Here is a 22,839-nt window from a genome sequence, read left to right as displayed (position 1 = left end):
GGCTCTTAAAGCTCATTCTAATCATACCTGATGAAAACTGGTGTCATAGATGTGAAGATTCAAAACACCCCAAAACTGTGACAGGCTAAAATTGCCCTAAAAAAGGAAAAAAATATGTTCCAAATCCCTCCCCACAAAAAATAAAATAGAACATCCTGGCCTCCCCAACATGTTGAATGCAGCCCTGCCTTCTTTGCATCATTGCCCTACTCAATATGGTCTTCTAACTTCCAGAGCTTCCCACAATTACCAGAAAGCTTTCCCCCCTTCAGATAATAGAAAGCACTTAAACACGCATTCTCTGATGCCAAGGCACTGGGGTGGAGGGTGGTTCATGTTTTGTGCGTATGTTGTTGATATTGCTGCTGTTTCCTGTCTTGGTCTTAAATTTGCTCCAGGTCTGCTTAGAGCTTTGTACAAGCTGCAGGTGAACCATTGAATGACTTCCAGACGTTTCCCTAACACAGGGATGTTTTCAAGGAGATAAATAAGTGTAAGATCTTTCCTCCAAAAGAAGAGTTTGCCCTCTCCAGCTGAAATAGTATTTTATGATTAACTAAATAAGGAATAGCTCTCAGAATAAAAGAGATGGGATTTCTGTCAACATACAGAAAAAAGCAGCATGTTTTATCCTTTCTAAAAGTACCAATCACACTATCTAGAAAACAGCCATAAAGTATAACTGTGTGTTGTTAGAGGTATTGCTTAAATACATTTGTCATGTCCTGCTTGGTAAAATAACACTTCAAATGCCACTAGATTTTAAAACATGCTGCTTTAGATTTTTGTTTTTGTTTTCATTCGCTGATATTGGTATGAAAGCAATTCTCTAATGTGTAACTGTTTCTCATTCTTGCAGGCCCCATCGTTGATTTACCATGGAAAAACTGTTCTGCAGCATCCTGGTGTTTGGAGTGGTTGTTGTGGTCAATGCCTGTCCAAAATACTGCGTTTGTCAGAATCTGTCTGAGTCACTGGGGACTCTCTGCCCTTCAAAGGGACTCCTTTTTGTACCACCAGACATAGACAGGAGGACTGTTGAACTCCGGCTTGGGGGCAACTTTATTATTAATATCAGCAGACAGGACTTTGCCAACATGACTGGCCTTGTTGACCTTACATTGTCTAGGAATACCATCAGTTACATTCAGCCCTATTCCTTTGCTGACTTAGAAAGCCTACGATCTTTGCATTTAGACAGTAATAGGTTGCCTGACATTGGGGAGGATATTTTGAGAGGCTTGATTAACCTTCAGCACTTGATTCTAAACAACAATCAACTAAATTATATTTCAGATGAAGCTTTTGAAGACTTCCTGCTTACCTTAGAAGATCTGGATCTTTCTTATAATAACCTCAAAAGCATCCCTTGGGAATCCATAATGAAGATGGTAAACCTGCACCAGATTAGTTTAGATCATAATTTGATAGATTATATCACAGAGGGGACCTTTGCAGACCTTCAGAAACTAGCCAGGTTGGATCTAACTTCCAACAGACTTCAGAAGCTTCCTCCTGATCCCATTTTTGCCAGGTCTCAAATATCTCCATTAACCTCAACTCCATTTTCCCCACCTTTATCTCTAAGCTTTGGAGGAAACCCTTTGCATTGCAACTGTGAGCTACTGTGGCTACGGCGCCTGGACAGAGATGATGATATGGAAACTTGTGCTTCTCCTCCAGGTTTAAAGGGAAGATACTTTTGGTATGTCCAGGAAGAGGAATTTGTTTGTGAGCCCCCTCTGATTACCCAGCATACTCACAAACTGTTGGTTTTAGAAGGACAAACTGCCACTTTGAAGTGCAAAGCCATTGGAGATCCATCTCCAGTCATTCATTGGGTGGCACCAGATGATCGACTTATTGGGAATTCCTCAAGAACAGTAGTTTATGACAATGGCACTTTGGAAATCCTTATCACAACCTCTAAAGATTATGGAACGTTCACATGCATAGCAGCAAATGCTGCTGGAGAGTCTACTGCAACAATTGAGTTATCCATTGTCCAGCTTCCACATCTCAGCAATGGTACAGGACGGACAGCCCCTCCTAAATCAAGACTTTCTGACATCACAAGTTCCAGCAAGTCTAATCGAGGAGAAAACAAGGGACCACCAGATCGGGCAGTCTTGGTTTCTGAGGTGACAACTACTTCGGCTTTAGTCAAGTGGACAGTAAGCAAGTCAGCGCCAAGAGTTAAAATGTACCAGCTACAGTATAACTGCTCTGATGATGAAGTACTAATTTACAGGTAAGCATGAATGGTATTACTTTCTACCTTTAGGAGAGAAATTATTATGTGGATTTGCAGCATGAGCCTTTTCCTGATAGAATTATCACCGAAGACAAGAATTAAAAGATTTTCTGTACTGTGTCTATATGAGTGGTGCATTTATTATGAAATGGCAAAAATATCATATGCAGATAAACATGTACTCTTTGGTATGTTTGCTGTGCTTGAAGTAGCATTTTTTTAAAAAATTGCCCCAGATGACAGTACTGAACTATAGGTTCACTAATAAGAGCAAATAAAAAATCTAAACTCTTACATCTGAATATACTTTTTTTTTCTTCTGTCAAAATTATTTCTTTTCCAGTTATGAAAAACTGAAACTGCCTTGTATTTTGCCCTAGCTTCACATCACCCCTTAACTTTGTACAATAACCATGATGTCTTGAATATAAATGGTTGAATTGGCAATTTTGAGATCATATAAGGAAGCTGGTGACTCGTAAGCTAATAATTCTGTGTTATTACATATAACACAGTAGCATGCATTTTTAATCAAAGGGCAGGAGGGGGACATTCTGTGGGGTTTGAAAACTAAGCCACAGATGTATGATTCAGTAGAGCCAGATTGAAGTCCACTTTCATCTTGGTGATTTTGGACCAGCTACTCTCTCTCTCAGAACAACCTACGTGACAAAATTGCTATTACATGAATAAAATGAAGGGAAATTCTGACCTCCAGGGAAGCAATGGTGAACTGAAGATGGCTTCACTTTCAGCAGAGCCGATGACTGTGGTGGAATGAGGAGCCAACAAACAGATTGGTGCTTCTAAACTCCTCTCTGGATAAATGGGAGGACTTGGGACTGCCCATAGGGCTCCTTACAGAGGGTCCCCAAAACAAGACTGTAAAACAGTAGTCTCGGTCAGGTTTTAGAGCTCTGGGAGCTGGGAGAGTCAGCTGGCCCAAGCTGCTGTTCGGACCCTTCAAAGAGACACTAGGTTTGCCCACTTCTTTTCTTAATCACTTCTGAAAATGGCTCGTAAATTGCTTTTTGGATACTAAGAACCTTCAGAAAGACACTTTCTTTCACTGGGTGATTTTCCTTCAATGAAAGAAGTTTCATGTAAGTTTAAGAACTTAAATATTTTAAAGAAACTTCTTTTATTTGGAAATAAGCAGCAAAAGGGTGATCAGAACGTTGATTTTGGAAAGTTATAAATGGACTAAAGGGCTAGATTGACTGGAAATAAGATTTTGAAATCAGCTGTGAGAATCCTTCCTGTGGTTTGTTTAAAATCCTGTTCAAATATATATGAAGAACTTGAAGTTGTGTAAGAAATCTTTCCATTAGAAAATGGTGTGGATTAGAGAAAAATATGATAAAAGGAGACCTTGAAGGCTGGTTACTAGAGGCAATCAGAAAGAAATAAAGATTACAATTAAAGGAGAAGATCCACTAATACAGAACGCAGAAAAGTATTTTAACTCTGGAAGATTTCAAGGATATTTCTCAGCAATGTATTCAGAACTTTCTCTTACGATTGTCTGATAGTATAAAAATGGGTTTTAAAGAGGAACTAGAAGAGGATATAACTGAGAATCAGGCTGTTTTGGATATGAATTTAAAAATAATAGAATACAAGAATGATATTGATAAAGATGCTACACAGGACTTACAAATGAAACTGGCTCATGTTTTAATAGTTAAAAGGGACATACAAATAATAAATCAGAAGAGTGATTTGGATATATGGATTTCAATGCAGAAGAGCGACTTGGACAAGTTTCTTATTTTGGACCTACAAAAGAGATGTGTTACACTTATGAAGGAGTTTCTGAAAAAAGATAAAGACAGAATGAAAAGAAATCAGTTTTTTGGGGACATTATTTAAAAGGCATAAACAGCAAGGCTTTTAAAACCAAAAAGAAGGATTATAAAGTCAGTCTGTTTGATCAAGGTTAAAATATATAATTTTTTTTTTCTTCCAGTAGTTTGAATGGATTTTTCATGGCCAGGAGTGAATGACAAGACCTTAAAGATTTGCTATTAGATAAGATTTGGGGAGAAGAGTTTTTTTGTTGTATGATTAGAGAAAGTGATGGGTTATGACGTTAGTTGAGAGAAAATGTTAAATTTGTGGAGGAATTTCTGAGAGGAGATGAAGAGAAAATGATAAATTAATTTGTGGGATATTATTTGAAGGGTTTAAATATTAAGTTACTGGTAGCTCTTAATAGAATTTTTTATTATTATTATTATTAAGTTTGAACAATAAGCTCCTATAGTATGCTTATAGATATAAGATAAAATATGGGAAGATTTTTTGTTGTATTTTTAGAGAAAATGATAAGTTACTGTGCAAAAGAAATGAAATGAAATTGATTTACTTGTTTAATGTTATATATGTTGTTATTTCTGGTAGCTCTTAATGGACTTTTGTTGATTAAGATTGAATGATGGGGTTTTATTATTTACTAATAGATAAAATATGAGATACAGGATTAAGAGATCTTTGACTGAAATGTTAGAGAAGGTGATGAGTTACTGAAATTGTTTGTAGTTGTCTTGATGAAGAGGAAAGTCATTTCTTTATATATTATTTTTCATATATATATACAGTATATATGAAATACACACACACACATATACAGTATATATACACACACACACATACTTTTTCTCTCTCCTTTTTTCCTTTTCTTCTTTTCCCTTTGTACTTTTTATTCTTTCTTTTTTTCTTTTTATATTTGTGTTAGTTTGTATTAATTTTTTAATCTCTGTATTTTTAAACTTTAATAAAAATTATTTTTTTTAAAAAAAAGATAAAATTAAAGGAAATTCCATAAAAAAAATCTTTAACTCCTGGAGAAAAAAAATGGAATCTATATCAAAAAAACAAATAAATAAATCTTATGCCAGGAGAAGTGGCACAGCTTGTTCTCTTCTAGGCACATAGAATAAATTATGCATAATTAATTCTGAACATTTCCTCCTCTCTAAATTCTTTACAATATAACCCAATACATTCCTGGACTGAGCAAAAGAGATTTCATGGTTTCAGTGATTACTTGCAAATTAGTAAACATAAGAAATAATTAAAAGATTTTTCCCCAGTCCTGCCAGCTTCAAGGAACCTGGAAGTCTATCAAAATGCAGATGTTTGTGGTACTAGGAATAATGGTCAGACTGGTCCACTGCATGTATGTATATTCCTTTGGAATTACAATGCTTTTACTTAGCAACTGACTATGCCCAGAACCACAGGCATCCTATTGATCTTTAGGGAAGAAGACAAGGCTTGCAGATGATTAAACTCAAGTCAATTTCCTCAAAGAATCCAAGCAGCTTTTTCTTGTATTAGAACCGAAGCAGAGTCTTCACAAGTTTTTAAAAATCCCCCACATGAACCAGGTTGTTCAGTTCTGCCATGAGACCAAGGCCACATATATTGCTACGAAGTACATACGTTATACATGAACATGTAACCACTGATGCACATTTAAAAATTATTGCTATTTCCATAATGGTGAATATGTTGCCTATGTGATTGTGTGTCACAAAGAGAAAAAAAAAAAGGGTGAGGATTATCATAAAACATTCTTATGCAAATTTATATATGAAGATGTAAATTCAGATATTATTGTCATTTAAATATAAATATGATATATCTCACTATAGTGAAGAAGACATAAATCAGGTGACTTAATGCCTGCAGTCCAGGTTCAACACGTTGGTAGGTGACTTAAAGGCCTTTGTCCCCTTATCACAGTTCTTCAAACTGTCTGAAAAATTGTCCATTCTACTGCAGGGCATACAATCATTGCATTCTCAACTGGGTATCTCATTGCTTAGTGATTAAGAGAGTTAAGAATCATAATGAAGAGGAAATAGAAACTGTTAAAGGATAATGAAGGGTGATGCAGTCTACAAATATAACATACAGAATCACTGAGACATTTCCTAGCACATATTCTCCCTAGTTCTTGATTTGAGACTCATACACAAGATCACAACTTTGGAATTGCTGGCACAAATGTCTGCCTGGGTCGGGCAGGGTCAATTTTTGCTACACAGGTGCATTTTAATCCTACTGAAGATGAACTTCATTGATACATTTGCTCCATGACTACATGATCTGCTTTGCAAAAACCAGGACTAGAACAGATGGAATGAAGAAAGGATCCTTCTGCTCCAAAATGTGATTCTAAGAAGTACTTCACAATGCTCAGATTTATGGCAAATTTAGGCCCATTTTATTTTGCTGTGTTTCTTATTAAGGATGATAAAAACCAGACTACAGATTATGAATAAGTGCATCATCTCTGTTTGTGCAATAGCAATATTCATATATTGAAAATGCATATTAGGTATTTCTTTAGATTTATATTTTTGTATACATTTTATAATTCTGGGACGTTTTTTTAAAAAAATCTCAATGTACCATTATTTGGCATATTTAAACAATTGTGAGTTGACTGGATTACATAAACATTATAATTTTTATCATTATGATTTAGCTGCTACTGAAATCATATCTACTAGGAATATATTCCAAGTAAAATTGTTTAGGATTGGATTACCGTTCATATTTTGTTTTTATTCTAAGTGGAAGGGCTAGAATGGAGTTCAATATATTTTGTATACACATTCAAATATTAACAGTTCCTGATTATATTGAATTTATATATTTATTTATATTATATTATATTATATTATATTATATTATATTATATTATATTATATTGAATCAGATTCCATCTATCTCAATATTGACTTACAGACCTGAATTTCTAGCCAGCCATTCCAATTTCCCAGGCATATGTTGAGTTTTAGATGAAGGAACTGCATTTCAGATGGGAAATTGTACTCCTATGCTACCTGGACATGCTATGAATTGGCAGCATTTCATATTTTCCCCACTTTACTAGTTGTAGCTGTGAGTTATACTGGGTCATTTAACTACAAAGCTTATGCTCTGCTGATGTTTATGGAAACATTTGTGTGAAGGCACAGAATGTCCAGGAGCGTTCCCAATATAATATCAATCTGATAATCACGGACATGGGGAATAACAATGGACCTATAAATCTATATACAGGGACATCCAGAAATCTTGCTGTTTTTGTCAAAATGAAGAAAGCAGCACTGTGGCTTGATGCCACAAGCTCCAATTATAATGCCACAATGCTGCTTTTGTCATTCTGACACCCCCCAGCCCACCCAGCTGTTGTCTACATATATTTACACATGAGATCAGTGAACATTCTAATAACAAGATTTATTTATTTATTTATTTATTTATTTATTTATTTATTTATTTATTTATTTGAAACAGAGTGCCGTTGATTCATCTAATAGTGCATTCTAATGCATCTCTTCTCAAAGCTGGCTGCAGCGTTCTGTTGAGCAGGCTTATTTCTAGTTGCATTAAGTCCACTCATATTAAAGTGGCCAAGTTTGGACAACACTGCACTAGTGGCTCCTTTCTCTTCCCTCTGGGACATGCAAAAAATAAACCAGTAGTTGTTGACAACCATGAACCACTTTGCAATAAAAAAGCAGCCATCATACTGATGTACAAATGGTCAACACAGGTGCAAGAATAACTTTCAACAACACTAAGCTGTTCAACTCAATACTTTTTTTTTTCTTTATGCTGCAGAGAGGCTTGCAGAAAATCTAGCAGCTCTGCCTTTTTCTCGTTCTTGTACACAACTGAGCACTCAGTTAGGTACAGTACATAGGTATAGTACATATTTACATGAATCAACTCTGCCCCTCCCTTTGCAAAATGTCCCACATTCACAGATGGGGCAGAAACAGCAGTTTCCTCACTCTCCCCTACCTTCTTCTGGGCTGGATCTCTTCTATCCATCTGATCCAATCAGTTTCTGTCTTCATAATAACCATAATACAAGTTAAGCAAATATATGGACAATATGAATCTTGTCTCATTCAATTTCCTATTCTGAACGGCTCATCCAAAGTAATTTTTATCGATAGTTTCTTATCCCTTGAAAATGTTCCAAAATAATAATAATCTGGCAACACATTCCAGCATAATCCATACAATATAACTCACTCTAATCCGTAAAGCAAAGGTAATCTCTTTCTTATATTTTCTTCCTTTCTCCATTAGCCATCTTACATTAGTTAAGTGACCTTGTGTCCTTCTGCCTTTCTGAAACTGAAATGTTATAACATTTTTCTCTCTATGTACAACTCTTTTTCTCTTTGTAAGATCTTAAGCAAGCACATCTTTTGTGATGAATTTGTTCAGTGCACTTTCTCTTGCATCTCCCTTCTTCAGTATAGGAATATACACTATCTTTTAAAATTCTAGGCAACACAGTCTTGTTCCATATTTATTGACATAGAACTGTCAGATCTTACTGGTTCCCTCTACAGCTTCAAATAATTCAGTGGATATTGCATCTGCACCTTCACTTTCATACTTGACAGCTGGGCCATTAACTGTCATGCCTCCTTCTTGTGCAGTCCTTGTTGAATATCAGCACCATTTCATTCATTTGTTGGGTCTCATGCCTCCAATAGTAGATCACATAATCATTTAAATCAGATGATATAGTGGCCTATCCCAGTCCACCTAAGTTCACTTGATTCTAAAATGTCCATCTGAGTATGCTTCATTTCTGCCTTGGCAATTTCAGGTTTTCTTTGGTTCATGTTTCTCATATTTCAGGTTCCAGTTTATATGTCCTTACGAAAGAAGGAACTTCTCTTTCAAGAATGTCACCATAATTGACTAAATATTTTTCAAATAAATATATGCCGCAAACACAAATACCTGATAAACAGCACGTATTATCATCCGTTAACAATAATTAAACTGCTTCCTAGTAGCTTTAATCTGACCACCTCCTCACCTCCAACATTATTTAGGAAAACCTGACAGCCTCCCTCAGGAACTAGAGGAGTACCAATAGAAGAGAAAATCTGTAGCTCGGGGTTGAACTGTGGAGTCCTTGGAGTTCTCTCAGCTTGGTTGTTCTCTTGCAGATGTTTTGTTTCCCATCTAGGTAATGAAAAAGTTATGTAGGTAATGAAGATGTTAACTAGATGCTAGGTAATGAAAGTGCTAGGTAATGAAGATGTTACCTAGATTGATAACAAAATATCTGCAAGAAAACAACCAAACTCAGAGAACTCCAAGGACTCCACAACTAGAGAAGCATCTTCTAAACATCTGACACCTAAATATGGCTAAATGCCTTGTTTCTTAGCAACAATATAGAAATGTTTATCATTCCTTTCTTCCAGGTTTGACTCTGGGTTCTAACTCTTAGGTGGATTAACTTCCCTCACTCCTGAAGAACTCTATCTGCCCTCATTGCCATTAAGGATTATTCTTAATTTCATTTCTTCTTGGAAAAAGTAACTGTATTGAGCATTACTGTTCCTGTCAATGTCCCTGTCAAGGTCATTGAAGCTACTGAGCCTTTCCATTGTATTAAGGCAGTGTTTCTTTCCCCCCTCCCCCAAAGACTCTCTTAGGGGTCCACAAAATCAAAATTATTTGCCAGATATTGAAGGGGTTTGCAAAAATGTAAAACAATGTCAATCTTCTAATTATTATTTTTTATTTGTTAAAAAGTATGGGTTTTTCATGAACAATATTTATGAATATCTAATGGGTTTAATAGTGTTATTTTTCCATGATTCAGTAAATAAATGTTCTATGAATGCATTGATTTTAATTTTTCATACAATAAATATTCAATAAATATAACTCATCCAAACAAGGTATTTTGGGGGATCCTCCATAATTTTTAAAAATGGGAAAGGATTCTGAGAGAAAAAAGTTTAAGAAACTGTTAAGAAATGTTAAGGTATTTCTGCCCTAGAAGGAGAGGTTACACATGCCTAATTATGCTTCATGTCATTCATGTCTTTTCCCCATTTGACTTAAGATATGTCAAATTAAAGTCTACAGAGGGTGGTTGGGTGCTTGTTGAGCACATGCTATGGCATGCAAGTGGTGTGAAGAAAATCTCCTGGTTTCTAGCTTTTCAAACAGCTGACTTTAGCAACTCAGTTACAGTACTCTTTCTTTCACATTCCCTTCTTGGGTCACAGCCTGCTTTAGCAATTAAATTACTGGAATTTAGATTTTAGACATAAGATAGGATAAGAACTTCTGGTTAAAAAACCCCAAAGGGAAAAAGGGAGTTAAGCTATAAAGAGAAATTATTAATTAATTATATATAATGTTGCAATGCACATTTTGTCACCTGCTTCCCTTGCTCCCTCCTATGAGTGCCAATGTCCAGAGAGATAAAAGAAATAGTTTTTTTTAATAAATTGGTTCCTCAATGGACACAAGAACCCTGCTCCCTGTAACCACAAAAGTTGAATCTCAGGAAAAATCATTTATATACCATATGTGATGTTGTTAAATACCCCCCCCAAGTCTGACAATTAAAGCAATCCTAAGAAAGGCTTAAATAAAACAAACCACAACTAAAATGGAATCCAATCCAAAATAAACCAAATTAAAAATGAAAACAGATTCACCTCTGTCTTTAATCAGAAACCACATTGCTGAATTTTGGCACTCAAAATCATTGTCAGCAAACACCCAGAAATCTTTGAAGACATGCCAATCCAGGAAATGCAAATTAGGAGAGTTTTCTTAAACATATAACCCAAACAAAAACTTCCCACATTCCTAACAGAAGTTGATAGGGAAATTTTAAAAAGTGAGTAAAGCTGATAAGCTGGTTGGTGTTGTATTTAAGTGGTTGTACTAGGGCCAGGGAGACTTAGGGACAAATTCATCATCAGGCATGAAGTTCATTGATTACCTTGGTCTAGCCCAAGATACCTCACAGGGTTGTTGCTTCAGAAATAGAGTTGGAGGAGGAAATAGATATGCTGCCTTAAGCTCCAAGAGGAAAAGCAAAACATGAATCTAAAAAATAAATAATAATATCAATGAATTGCTAAATCTTGCTTTTCTACAAAGCTATTAATAGTATATGGAACACATTTTTGGTAATTGCTCATTTTTACCACATATCCATGTAAATTGCTATATGCACACATTGTAAAATTGGAAATTGGGTAGACTTCCCAGTGAAGGCACCATAGGAAAATGTTTTGGGGACTAGCCCACTGGTTGTTCTGTCAATGTCAGATGTGGGATGCTTGGAACATGAAGAGATCTTAGCCTAGTTCTTAAAGTTCTTCTGAAAACATCAATTTTATTTTTTTTACTCTGCATCTAGGTTATAGTCTACATATGTATGGCCAAAAAAAAAAAAAAGATGACTATTAGATGACAGCAAAAAATTGCAGAAAACTCTAATTCTTTGCTACATGTGGTGGTCCTCCAGATTTTGCAGTTATGGTATGTGTATTGTATCATATCATTTCACTATAGCAATCTCCACTAATTCATTTGAATCTAGCTGGAGTATAAAGATAAAATGGGCAAGTACTTGGAATAGTAGGTTTAGCCACCTTTCAAGTTGCCTGATTAACAGATTGCAGGCACAGAGATGAATCTGTGAGCAGTCTATCAAACTATTTCTGAACATGTATCTATAGCTCTTTAGAAAGACCACTACACCTAAAGACTGCTACGCAGGATGAAGTAGGATGGAGCTTTCCTGATGTGCCATGTGCCATATGTTGGCTGACTAGAATGGGGGAGAGGTTTGGAAGGGAAGTGGGGTGGACTGACATATAAGGAGCAGGCTCCATCCTCAACTTGTTTTGCAAGGGAATGGCACTGTTGGCTAGGGATGGCCATGACCAACAGTACCTGGAAGTAACCTATGGAATAGGCAAAATGGTCTCCCCCCTCCCCCCCATACAGTAGAAATATGACCACATAAAGCTTTGTTAGTAGAAGCAGCAGAAAGCTTGTGTTGCATTTATTTGTGCCATAACTAACAACCTTGTTTAAATCAACTTTCTGTACACAACAAAATCACCTGGTCTAGGTTTAGCAAGTGCTCAGTTCTGCTTTAAAAAAAAACAGGTCTAGCACTCTCTTAAAAGAGCACTAAACATAAGTACATAAGTGTGCATGTAAAACCGGACAACAGTTTTGGAAACTGCCACTCAGGCATTACAAAGGAAGAGCCCTCTGATGTTTGACTGTCCTACAGTCCAAGCCAAAATATAATGGAGGACACTTCTCATGACAGGAAGGAAGGGCCATGCCTGCAGCAGGGAAAAAAACCCAACAGGAGCTGAGCCAATCCCAGCCCCTGACTATATCATCAACCGTGTCTTTGATGAAGCATGCTAGATTACAGCAAAAATTGCATTGAGAGAAGACAGAAAACACTACTTTAAAGCTGAAACAGCCAAATATGACCTTAAGCTGCCTCAGCTAGGGTCTGAGGATGAGAGAAAGGCAACGTCGTGAGGACACGGCATAAAAAAAAAAGTGTTACAATGGCATGTTGGTCCCCCACATGCCTGGGGGACATGCATGCCAAGTTACATATTTAGAGTAAAGACTCCGTTCCTCCAAGTTTCATACAACCCCAGCCCTGCAGTCTGTTAGGAGGACATTAAAGACTTGGCACTGGGCCAGAACAGAGTGTGGGTCCATTAGTTGTCATATAATTGCTATATAACTGTGCAATTGTTATGTTTTCCCTCCCTGGCCTGGCTATCTCTTTACTGCTATTTGGTTTTATTAATTTGCTTTTAATCATTTGTAAGCTGCCCAAGAGTCATGGTGAGTGGAGGGGTCTTAGGAATGTATCATGAATGAATGAATACAGAAGTGCTGGAGATCTGGGTGTTATAGTGGTTTTCTCATATCATATCAAGTAGGTCAGCTTTCCCAGTCTGATGCTCTCTGGATATGGTGGGAATACAACTGCTAGAATTGCTGGCTTGCATAGGCATTAGGGATTCTGGGAATTATAATTGCAGGAGATATGGAGGACATCAGGCTAAGTAAGGTGGACCTGGGGCTTCATCTTCAAAGTGAGTGTACAACACTGAGTTATTTGGAAACAAGTTGCCTTTGATTTTTCTTTTTAAAAAAAGCATGTCTGATGATTTTAGCTTCACAAGCATGGCTCCAAACTCTGCCTTAGGAACTGCGCTTACAAAAGGCTGACTGTGTTTCATGTAACATTGGTGTTAATCAGCAATAAAGTCACAGGAGTTACACTTGTGGAAGTGAATATATCACAGGAAGTTTTCAAGATGTCTCTGTGGTAACTATTTAAGCATGTTAATGTTGGTCTGTTTTAGTGCTGCCTCTAATGGTTTATCTAGCTCATCAAAGGCGAAGCATTTGCTCTCGAGTCATATTCAGGATGAATCACGTCATGGTGCTTACCCACAACATCTGTCACATTTCTTCCTTTAGCTGGGTGGCATCTAAAAGGCCAGGCTTACACTCACACTTTCAACATGAAGAAGATGCTTTGCTTGAAACAGCATGTTTGCTGAACTTCAAGTGACTCACCATTTTCATGGGTGAAATCGGATGCTTTAACATTTTCATACAAGCCATCAATACTAAATGCCAACAAAGGAGGCTGCTGGATCCCACACCAGCTAAAGTGTCAGGTGGCCTTTAGTCTTTGGCGTTGTCTGCTGAATTTTAACTGATTCTTCAAGCTTCAAACAGGCATTGTAAGATAACAAGGAAAGACAGAGCGCTTCTGTCATGGTTCTGAACACCACCCTGCAGTAACATTATTCCTAACAAGAAGAGGGATTGAATACATGGATATAGGGGATTGTCAATATATTGTGCCTGAATACTACCAACAGTCTTCATCTTCAACATAAAGAAAACAAAGTATGCTTGTAACACGGTGTCAAATCTACCTTAAGGTTTCTTCAAAGTTGTTTTCCTTTGTGAACAAGACCCGTTTTTCTATTTTAATTCTTAGGCTGCTTCAGAATCTTTCTCATTTGTCTTAATGGTGTTTTGGAGTTTCCTTTTTTGCTGGAGGTGGACTTCTCCATCCATGCAAATTCCAAAAGCAAAATCCCTTTCATCAAATCGAATGAGAAGAACAGAAAATAACACCAGAAAAATGTTTAGCACAACATTATGTACTGTCTGCTGAAGTGCTTTACTCATATACATTCTCTATCTTTGTCTCGACTTCCCCTTCTTATGGCTTCTCTAGTTTTTCCTGAACTGAAATTGAGGTTGCAAATTCCTAGGGACAGCGATGGATCATTTTTTCCCTCTTATATCCTGTACTTAGATATTGCTACGTATATCATAATACTTTTATGCTTGGCCCAGTCTGAATGTCCCAGGGACGCAATGTTTTCCCAAGCTTGGTGTCCTTAGAAAGGAGGTCACTAGAGGCTTACTGGCACTTTGTAAAATTTGTGTCTCCCCACTACTCTGCATCAAGTCTCTAGGGTCACAATAGACATTCCACAATTTTATAAATTTGAACTTGGTGCTCAGTCTTTTTCTCATTGTTTGACTCTACGTTGTAATTTTTCCTTTTCACATGGACACTTGAATATTGTATCTGTATCAAGAGTTGGGAGAACAGAATAAACATGCCATTTGTCTGAAATCATACTACTTTCCATAACTGTTTCTAGCTATTTCCTAGTCATTGTTTTCCCTTTACCTGCCATTTCCCTAATAATGGAGATAATTGTAAAGGGCATTAAAGCAATCCCCTGTAGTCCTAAAGCCAAATGGTAATTTAATTTCATGGGATGCTGCCATGCTAAATGCACAAATATATATAGGATTTTGATGGGTCCCATGAAAACCCATCTATTCTACAACTTCAGAAGAAGCTGTAAATTTTGCTCAAACAAACTTACTTTTCTGAACTATATCTCCTTCAATATCACCCTAGTATACTTTGAATTCACGTGGGTGTATGGCTGATAGTGTTGGTGGAAATGAAGATTTTTATTTTGTTTATATATCTTACAAGTACTTCTTTGTTGCTGCAGCTGAGTGGATTTAAGTAGCTAACAAGTAAAATAAACCACATTACAACAAATATAAATTATATATATAAACAAATATAAATACGAATTATAAATCAAACCATAATTCAGTCATCCCAAACTAGAATCTTCATCAATTTATAATAAATAATTGCATGCATATCCCAATTCCCTACTTAGCACATTCTTAGTCCCTGAATGACCGCTTAAATAGCTTTCTTTATATATAAGAATTCCCCTTGCATCCCTATGGGTGGTCTGTGTCTTCCTCAATCTCAGGTCCTCTACCAGAGGCCTGGGAATTTGAGGGTTCTGCGCAGTATCTTAGCTGTTCCTAGCACTACACTCTTCTGCACAGAGAGCTCTGATGTTGTTCCTGGGATCTGTTGGAGCCACTTTCCCAGCTTAGGAGTCACGGCCCCAAGTGCTCCTACCACCACTGGGACCACTGTGGCCTTTACTTTCCACATCCTGTCTAGTTCCTCCTTCAGGCCCTGGTACTTCTCCAGCTTCTCATACTTCTTCTCCTGATCTTGCTGTCACTTGGCACCGCTACATGTATCACCACTGCTGTCTTCTGGTCCTTGTCTACTACTACGATGTCTGGTTGATTGACTAGTACCTGCCTGTCCATCTGAATCTGGAAGTCCCACAGGATCTTAGCCCTGTTATTCTCTATGACCTTCTGTGGAATTTCCTATCTGGACTTGGGGGAGGTCTAGCCCATACACTGTGCAGATGTTCCTGCACACAATGCCAGCTACTTGGTTGTGCCGTTCAGTGTATGCTATTCCTGCCTGCATCTTATACCCAGCCACTATGTGTTGGACTGTCTCTGAGGCCTCTCTGCACAGTCTTTACCTTGGGTCCTGTCTAGTGTGGTAGACCCCTACTTCTATGGATCTGGTGCCTGTTCTTGTGCTGCTATAATCAGTGCCTCAGTGCTGTCTCTTAGTCCAGCCCTTTCCAGCCAGTGGTAGGATTTCCCAATGTCAGCCACCTCAGCTATCTGTTGATGGTACATCCCATGCAGGGGCTTGTCTTGCCATGGCACTTCCTCCACTTGAACTTCTTCCCATGTCTGCTGCTGCCTCAGGCATTCTCTCAGCAGCTCATCTTTGGGTGCCATGTTACTGATGTACTCCTGGATGCTCTGGGTTTCATCCAGGACAGTGGCTTTGACACTCATCAGACCCTGACCGCCCTCTTTCCAGCTGTTGTACACTCTCTGGGTGTTGGACTTGGGGTGGAAACCTCCATATGTTTTGAGGAGCTTCCAGGTCTTCACATTGGCAGCCTCCATGCCCTGCTTTGGCCAGCTTACTCTACCAGCAGGATATCTGATGACTTGCAGGGTGTACATGTTTATGGCATAGAACTTCCCATTAAGCTGGCTGTTCAGGACCTGTCTTATCCTTTGGTGGTACTTGGATGTTGCTGTCTTCCTTGCCTCGTCATGGTTCCCATGTGACTATGGGATACCAAGGTACTTGTAGCTGGCCTGTATGTCTGCTATGTGGCCTGCTAGTAGTTCTACCCCATCAGTCTTAACTACCTACCCTCTCTTTACTACCATACAGTCACAATTCTCCAGTTTGAATGACATCCTAATGTCCTCACTGTAGATCTGAATCAGGTGGATCAGTGAGTCAATGTCTCATTCACTCTTAGCATTCAGCTTGATGTCATCCATGTAGAGGAGGTAGCTGATGGTAGTTCCACTTTTGAACTTGTATCCATATCCAGTCCTTGTGATTATCTGGCTGAGAGGGTTCAAGACTATGCAGAACAGCAGTGGGGACAGTGCATCACCTTGGTATATGCCGCACTTGATGGCCACTTGTGTGAGCTGTTTGGAGTTGACTTCCCGTGTTGTCTTCCACAGTCCCACTGAGTTCTTGAGGAAAGTCCTTAGTGTCTTGTTGACTTTGTATAGTGCCAGGAATTCACAGATCCATGTGTGTGGCATTGAGTCATAGGCTTTCCTGTAATCAATCCAGGCTGTGCTCAGATTGGTCTGTCTAGACCTTAAGTCTTGTGCAACTGCTCTATTTATGAGCAACTTGTGTTTTGAGCCTCTGGTGTTGTTCCTAATGCTCTTCTGAGCTGTGCTCATGTACTGGCCTATATGATCCTGTAGCTTGGCGGCTATGATGACTGATAGGACTTGTTGTGGGGAGGCAGATTATTGGCCAATAGTTGGATGGTGCTTGTGGGGGTCTTTCATGATCAACACTGTCCTGTCTTGTGTTAGCCTGTGTTAGCCTTTGGGCAGGAGCCTGCTGCTAGCAGCTGGTTCATCTGTGCTGCTAGGTGTTCATGTACTGCTGTTAGTTTCTTTAGCCAGTAGGTGTGGATCACGTCTGGACCAGGTGCTGTCCAGGTCTTCATGTTCTTGACCCACTATTGGATGTCTGCTACATCCAAGAGTGGGTCAAGTGATAGTGACTGGTTCCTGTTCTGGGAGATTGCTGTGGTCTGCTTTCAGGTCCTGCAGCCACTTTGCACTGGTATTATGTGTCTTCTCTATCTCCCATATATTCTTCCAGTATTGTTCAGTTTCTGCTGTTGATGGCTCTGCTGTTACTGTGTTGTAGTACTACAGTTGGAAGTACACTTTGGATGGTTCTTTGGAGAATAGGGCATTTATCTTCTTGGCCTCTAATTCTCTAGTGTATCTCCTTAGCCTGACAGCCAGCTCTGTGAGCCTTTTTTAGCAGTGTCTAGGACTTCAGATGGAATCAGGCTCTTGCATTTTTTTTCAGGAGCCAGGTCTTATCTTCAATTTTGACACCATTCTGTAGTCACTTGCTCTGACTAAGTTCTCTCCAAGTTGCCTTGATCTTAGCCTCCCACCTCAATTTCTGGTGGAGGGGGTATGTACTGCTGTTCTTCTTGATCATGTAGCAAGCATCTCTAAGATTACAGCAGCTGTAGCATATACCAAGTCATTGGTTTGAGTTATGGTGGTAGTAGGGATTGTTGTGAGGGCTCTATTGGCATCTTCTAGCATACTATCTGATATATATATATATATATATATATATATATATATATATATATATAGATTGATTAAAATTTATTTTAAAAAAAGAAGATAAAAATCAATACAAACTAATGTAAAGTAAAAAAAAGAAAAAGAAAAAGAAAGAAATCAAACAGAAAACTAAAAGTGCAAGAAAAGAAAAGAAAAAGAAAGTAAAAGAAAAATAGAAAAGAAAGAAAAAAGATATAAAGTAGTTGTTTCCAATCTTCATTACAGCAAAATTTATCTCTTTCTCTATGGTTACAACTCTCTTCTTTCTATAATCTATTATAAATTCATTTTTTTCTGTTTCACGCAAAAAGCCCATAAGGGGTTTCCAGTCAGCAATAAACATAGATATTGTCTTTTCTCTGATCAAAGAAGACAATCTGGCCATCTCAGCAAGTTCCATTATCTTCACCAACCTTTCCTCCATTGTGGGTAATGCCGAATCTTTCCATCTTTGTGTATACAATAATCTCACTGCAGTTATCATGTACAAAAATTAAGTTCCATAATTTTTTTCCAACTGTTTTCTCATCAATCCCCCCCCCCAAAAAAACATCTGGTCTCAACTGTATATAAATATTTAAAATCCTCTGAATTAGTCTATGTATTTGAATCCAAAACTTTCTAGCTTTTTTACATGTGCACCAAGCATCATAAAATGTCCTTTCTTGTTGTTCACATTTCCAACATAAATTTGAAGTGCCTTTATACATTCTAGACAATTTCTGTGGTGACATATACCAACGGTACATCAGTTTATAAAAATTCTCTTTAGGATTAGAACACAGTATAAATTTCAATCCTTTCAACCACATATTTTCCCATTATTTTATCTGTATATTATAACCAAACATTTTAGCCTACTTTATCATACATTCTTTCACTTGTTCTTCTTCCGTTTCAAATTTCAATAAAAGTTTATATATTTTAGCAATGACATGTTCATCATTTGTACACAATTCTATTTCAAAGTCAGTCTTACAATGTTCAAAACCATACATTATTTTGTCTACTTTATATCTTTCTAACAGCTGTAAATAAGAAAACCATTGGCAATTACATCCCTCTGCCACCAATTCTTCTCTTGATTTTATTTTACCTTCCCCTTGACAAAATTCTAGAATCTCACAATAATTTAGTTATTTGCATTCACCTATTATTTCTTGTCTATAAAATGGTTCATGTGCTGAGATCCACAAAGTTAGTCAAGTTTTCATCAGATTTTTTTTTTTCCTCGATGCAGTTCTTATTTCTAAGAGTACCTGGTTTCACAGGAGGGGAGCTTCAGCACAGAAGATGTATTTCTGAGTCCCCTCCAACTACACCTCATGGAAAAGGGAAATTTTAGCAAGTACTGCCTACCGGCATGGCTTAGGCAGACAGATTCTCCTTGAAACAAGCAGTTCTTAAATCATGTAGTACTTCTATAAGTCATCGCTAGCACCTTGAGTTGCATCTGGGAAACAAAATGGGAGCCAGTATAGCTCCCCCAGTACATACGTTATATCACTCCATCACTATGTGGGCTGCTGCATTCTGCATAGTTGTGTGCTTTTGGCTCATTTTCAAGGATATGCCATGTGGAGCAAATTATGATGTGATTTCAGAGTTAAACTGGCATCAACGTACAGGTAGTGCTCAGTTAATGACAGTAATTGGGACCAGAATTTCTGTCCCTAAGGGATGTGGTCATAAAGCACAATGTCATGTGATCATGCCCCTTAGTGACAGCAGTTTGTACACTTCTGGTTGCCATTGTTAAATGAATCCTTTACCGTTGTTAAGTGCAATGTCACATGGTCACCATTTGTGACCTCCTGGCAGCTTCCCCATTGACTTTGCTTATAGGAAGCCAGAAAAGTTCGCAAATGATGATCATGTGACCATGGGACACTGCAATGTTGTAATTGTGAGCCAGTCACTGAGCACCCTGATTGCAATCACATGACCTCAGGAACACTACAATGGCCAGAACTTTGAGGACTGGTCATAAGTACCATTCATTCAGCACCGTTATAAGTTCAAACAGGTGCTGAATGAGTCGTTGTTAAGTGAGAACCACCTGTAGTCAAAGAATATTATTTTTCTAAAAATACAATTTGGAGATTTATGGATTTGACAATTAGAAAGGGTAGCTTATGGAAGAAGGAAATTATAGTTGTGATGTAAACTTAGAGGGGGTAATAATATAAATGAACGTATAACTTCCAAAATGATTGGAAGCTGCTTCTTTATAATCTTTTCTTTCTTTTTCTTTTTCACTTATTGAATATTCTTCTTTATTTTCTTTGTTTCTTTTCTAATATTTGTATTGCTTTCATCTTGTTAAAAATTTCTTCAATAAAAGTTATATTAAAAAAATAAAAATATTATTTGAAGTAAAAGGAACTTGTCCTTTCTCATGATATTAGCTGTTTCTGGGAATTAAGTCAATCTATGGTTGGCTTTGCTGTGGTGTAGATGGAATTTCAACAAAGACAACATGTTTTTCTTAAGGTGCTGGAGCTCTGAAGAGGTTCTTGTCGGTCCATTTCCTCATTGGAAGGAATTCTCAGCTCCCTTTCCTCCATTGGTGGGAACTCTTGCCTCACCCTGTCCATTCAGCCATAGGATTATTCTCCAAGTTTAAGGCTGGAGGAAATGCAGATGACTTCAGGCAGCCTTCATAATGGCCTTGAGGGATTGGTGATACTGATATGGTATGGAAGTACCTGACAAGAAGTGACCCAAAAATGATACAAGTAAGCATGGGAAATTAATGGGATCTGAAATGACTCTGCCACTTTTTCTACCAGTAAAGGATGCATGTGTTTGTGTGTGCCTTCAAGTCATTCTTAACTTCTGGCAACTCCTGGGCAAATCCCTAAAGTTTTCTTGGCAATATTTTTTTTTTGAACTGGGCCTTCTTCCTAGAGCTGAGAGAGAGTGACTGGCCCAAGGTCACCCAACTGGTTTTGTGCCTAAGGCAGGACTAGAACTCACGGTCTCCCAATTTCTAGCCTGGTGTCTTAAACCATTATGCCAAACTGGTTCTACTAAAGGATTACAGTGCCCTAAATATAAATTAAGAGATGGAGAAAAACAACTTGGAAAAAAAAATCATTATTTAATGTGATCCTCAAATAAACAGAGGCAAAAGGCTAATCAGAACAATACATATATTTGAACTCTGCTGCAATTAATAAAGAAGTCAGGGAATGACAGAAATCTCTGAGAGTTATATCCATCTGTTAGGCCAAAGTAGGAAATAGGAAAGTAGGAAATAGAAAAGCAGCACAAATGTCAAATCAATAATTATTAGATATAGTGTGTATATCTCTCAAATTAAGAAGAGTTGTGAGTACAAGCGTCCACAAATGTACTCACCAAGTACTTAAAAAAAAATCTGCTGAGATCTCCTAAACCAGAGAAAGGTTTGGAAAGCAGAGATATCACAAATAATAGCAAAATAGTTTTGGGGATGTTACATTAATTTTAAGAATATTGCAAAAACATCACATTTTATACACATGGACCAACAGAACTTTAGAACTATCTTCATAAGTGGTGCGAATGGTGACCTAAAATAGGGTCATTTCACTTTTAGCATTCTGACTTCACATTTTTAAAATGTTATTACTTGTTTATATAACTTCTATCCCTCCTTCCTATTCATTAAAGTGGCTCCTAACCTGAAGAAGCAAATAGAAATAAACAGCAGTGCAAACTTTAAGAAAAATTAAAATACAACCCATAATACCACTAATATTTGAAGTCTTAGCTCAAGTGATGCATCATCTAAACCAGTGTTTCTCAACCTTGGGAACTTTAAGTTGGGTGGACTTCAACTCCCAGAATTCCCCAGCCAGCCATGCTGGCTGGGGAATTCTGGGAGTTGAAGTCCACCCATCTTAAAGTTCCCAAGGTTGAGAAACACTGATCTAAAGTGTTCTTCTAAAGGCATGAAGAGTGGGCTCTGAGGGCTTTTTATGGGCTTGGAGCCATACAAGAAAATCTCCCAACGGACAAAGTCCTAAAGCAGAAACATTTCCAGAAGTGCCTCTCTTACAGATCTGAATGTCCAGTTTCATAATAGAAAAGGCAATCACTCATTCTGATGACTCATCCAACACTACCCAGTGTTTAGATCTTTAATTGGTTGTTTATTCCAAGAACAATGCTGATCCTATTTTATTTCTGGCCACTCTATTATTTTCTTTGTGTTTTTCAATTACAGCAGTATTGTCTTCAATTACTGTTCATCTTAAAGCTGCAGACTATGGTACAAAATGAACTAAATGAGCACACAGACTAGTATCAGTTTAATTAATGGCAGTGAAGGCACAGGATCATCTCAGTCCGAACAGGCTGTATGGAAAGGTGTGAATTCACTGTCCCTGTTCTTGAAGCCCAGCTGGCTACATGTACAGATCTACCAGTAACAATACAACTGGAACTGAACCAGATGGGTGAGACAGCAATCTCTCCTTTCCTCTCAAGAAAAGGTTAAATCCTTCTCAGGTTTGGTTTGGTTTTGTTCTAGAAGGAGGAAGGATATAAGTTCAGCCTATAAACTTTTCAGATAAATAAATCCCACTTGCCTATTGTGGGAGATCTGCTACATGACAGATCGTCTAACAAGCGGGGGAAATTGA

General features: G+C 37.7%; 1 protein-coding gene across 1 annotated transcript in view; it reads left to right on the top strand.

The window, feature by feature from the left end:
- Positions 1 to 878: 878 nt before the first annotated feature.
- LRFN2 (leucine rich repeat and fibronectin type III domain containing 2) overlaps positions 879 to 22,839 on the top strand; it is an 81,483-nt gene continuing 59,522 nt past the window's right edge. Inside the window, exon 1 of the mRNA XM_088151312.1 lies at positions 879 to 2,251. Within this exon, the coding sequence (XP_088007438.1) occupies positions 879 to 2,251 (1,373 nt within the window). The remainder of the gene's footprint in view (positions 2,252 to 22,839) is intronic.

This window comes from Python bivittatus, unplaced genomic scaffold (genome assembly GCF_059951505.1).
Source record: "Python bivittatus isolate LINGU-HERP-01145 unplaced genomic scaffold, Pbiv_v1 ctg000020_np1212, whole genome shotgun sequence".
Lineage (NCBI taxonomy): Eukaryota > Metazoa > Chordata > Lepidosauria > Squamata > Pythonidae > Python > Python bivittatus.
The sequence above is the reverse complement of the archived record's forward strand: the minus strand, read 5'-3'. Positions and strand labels throughout refer to the sequence as shown.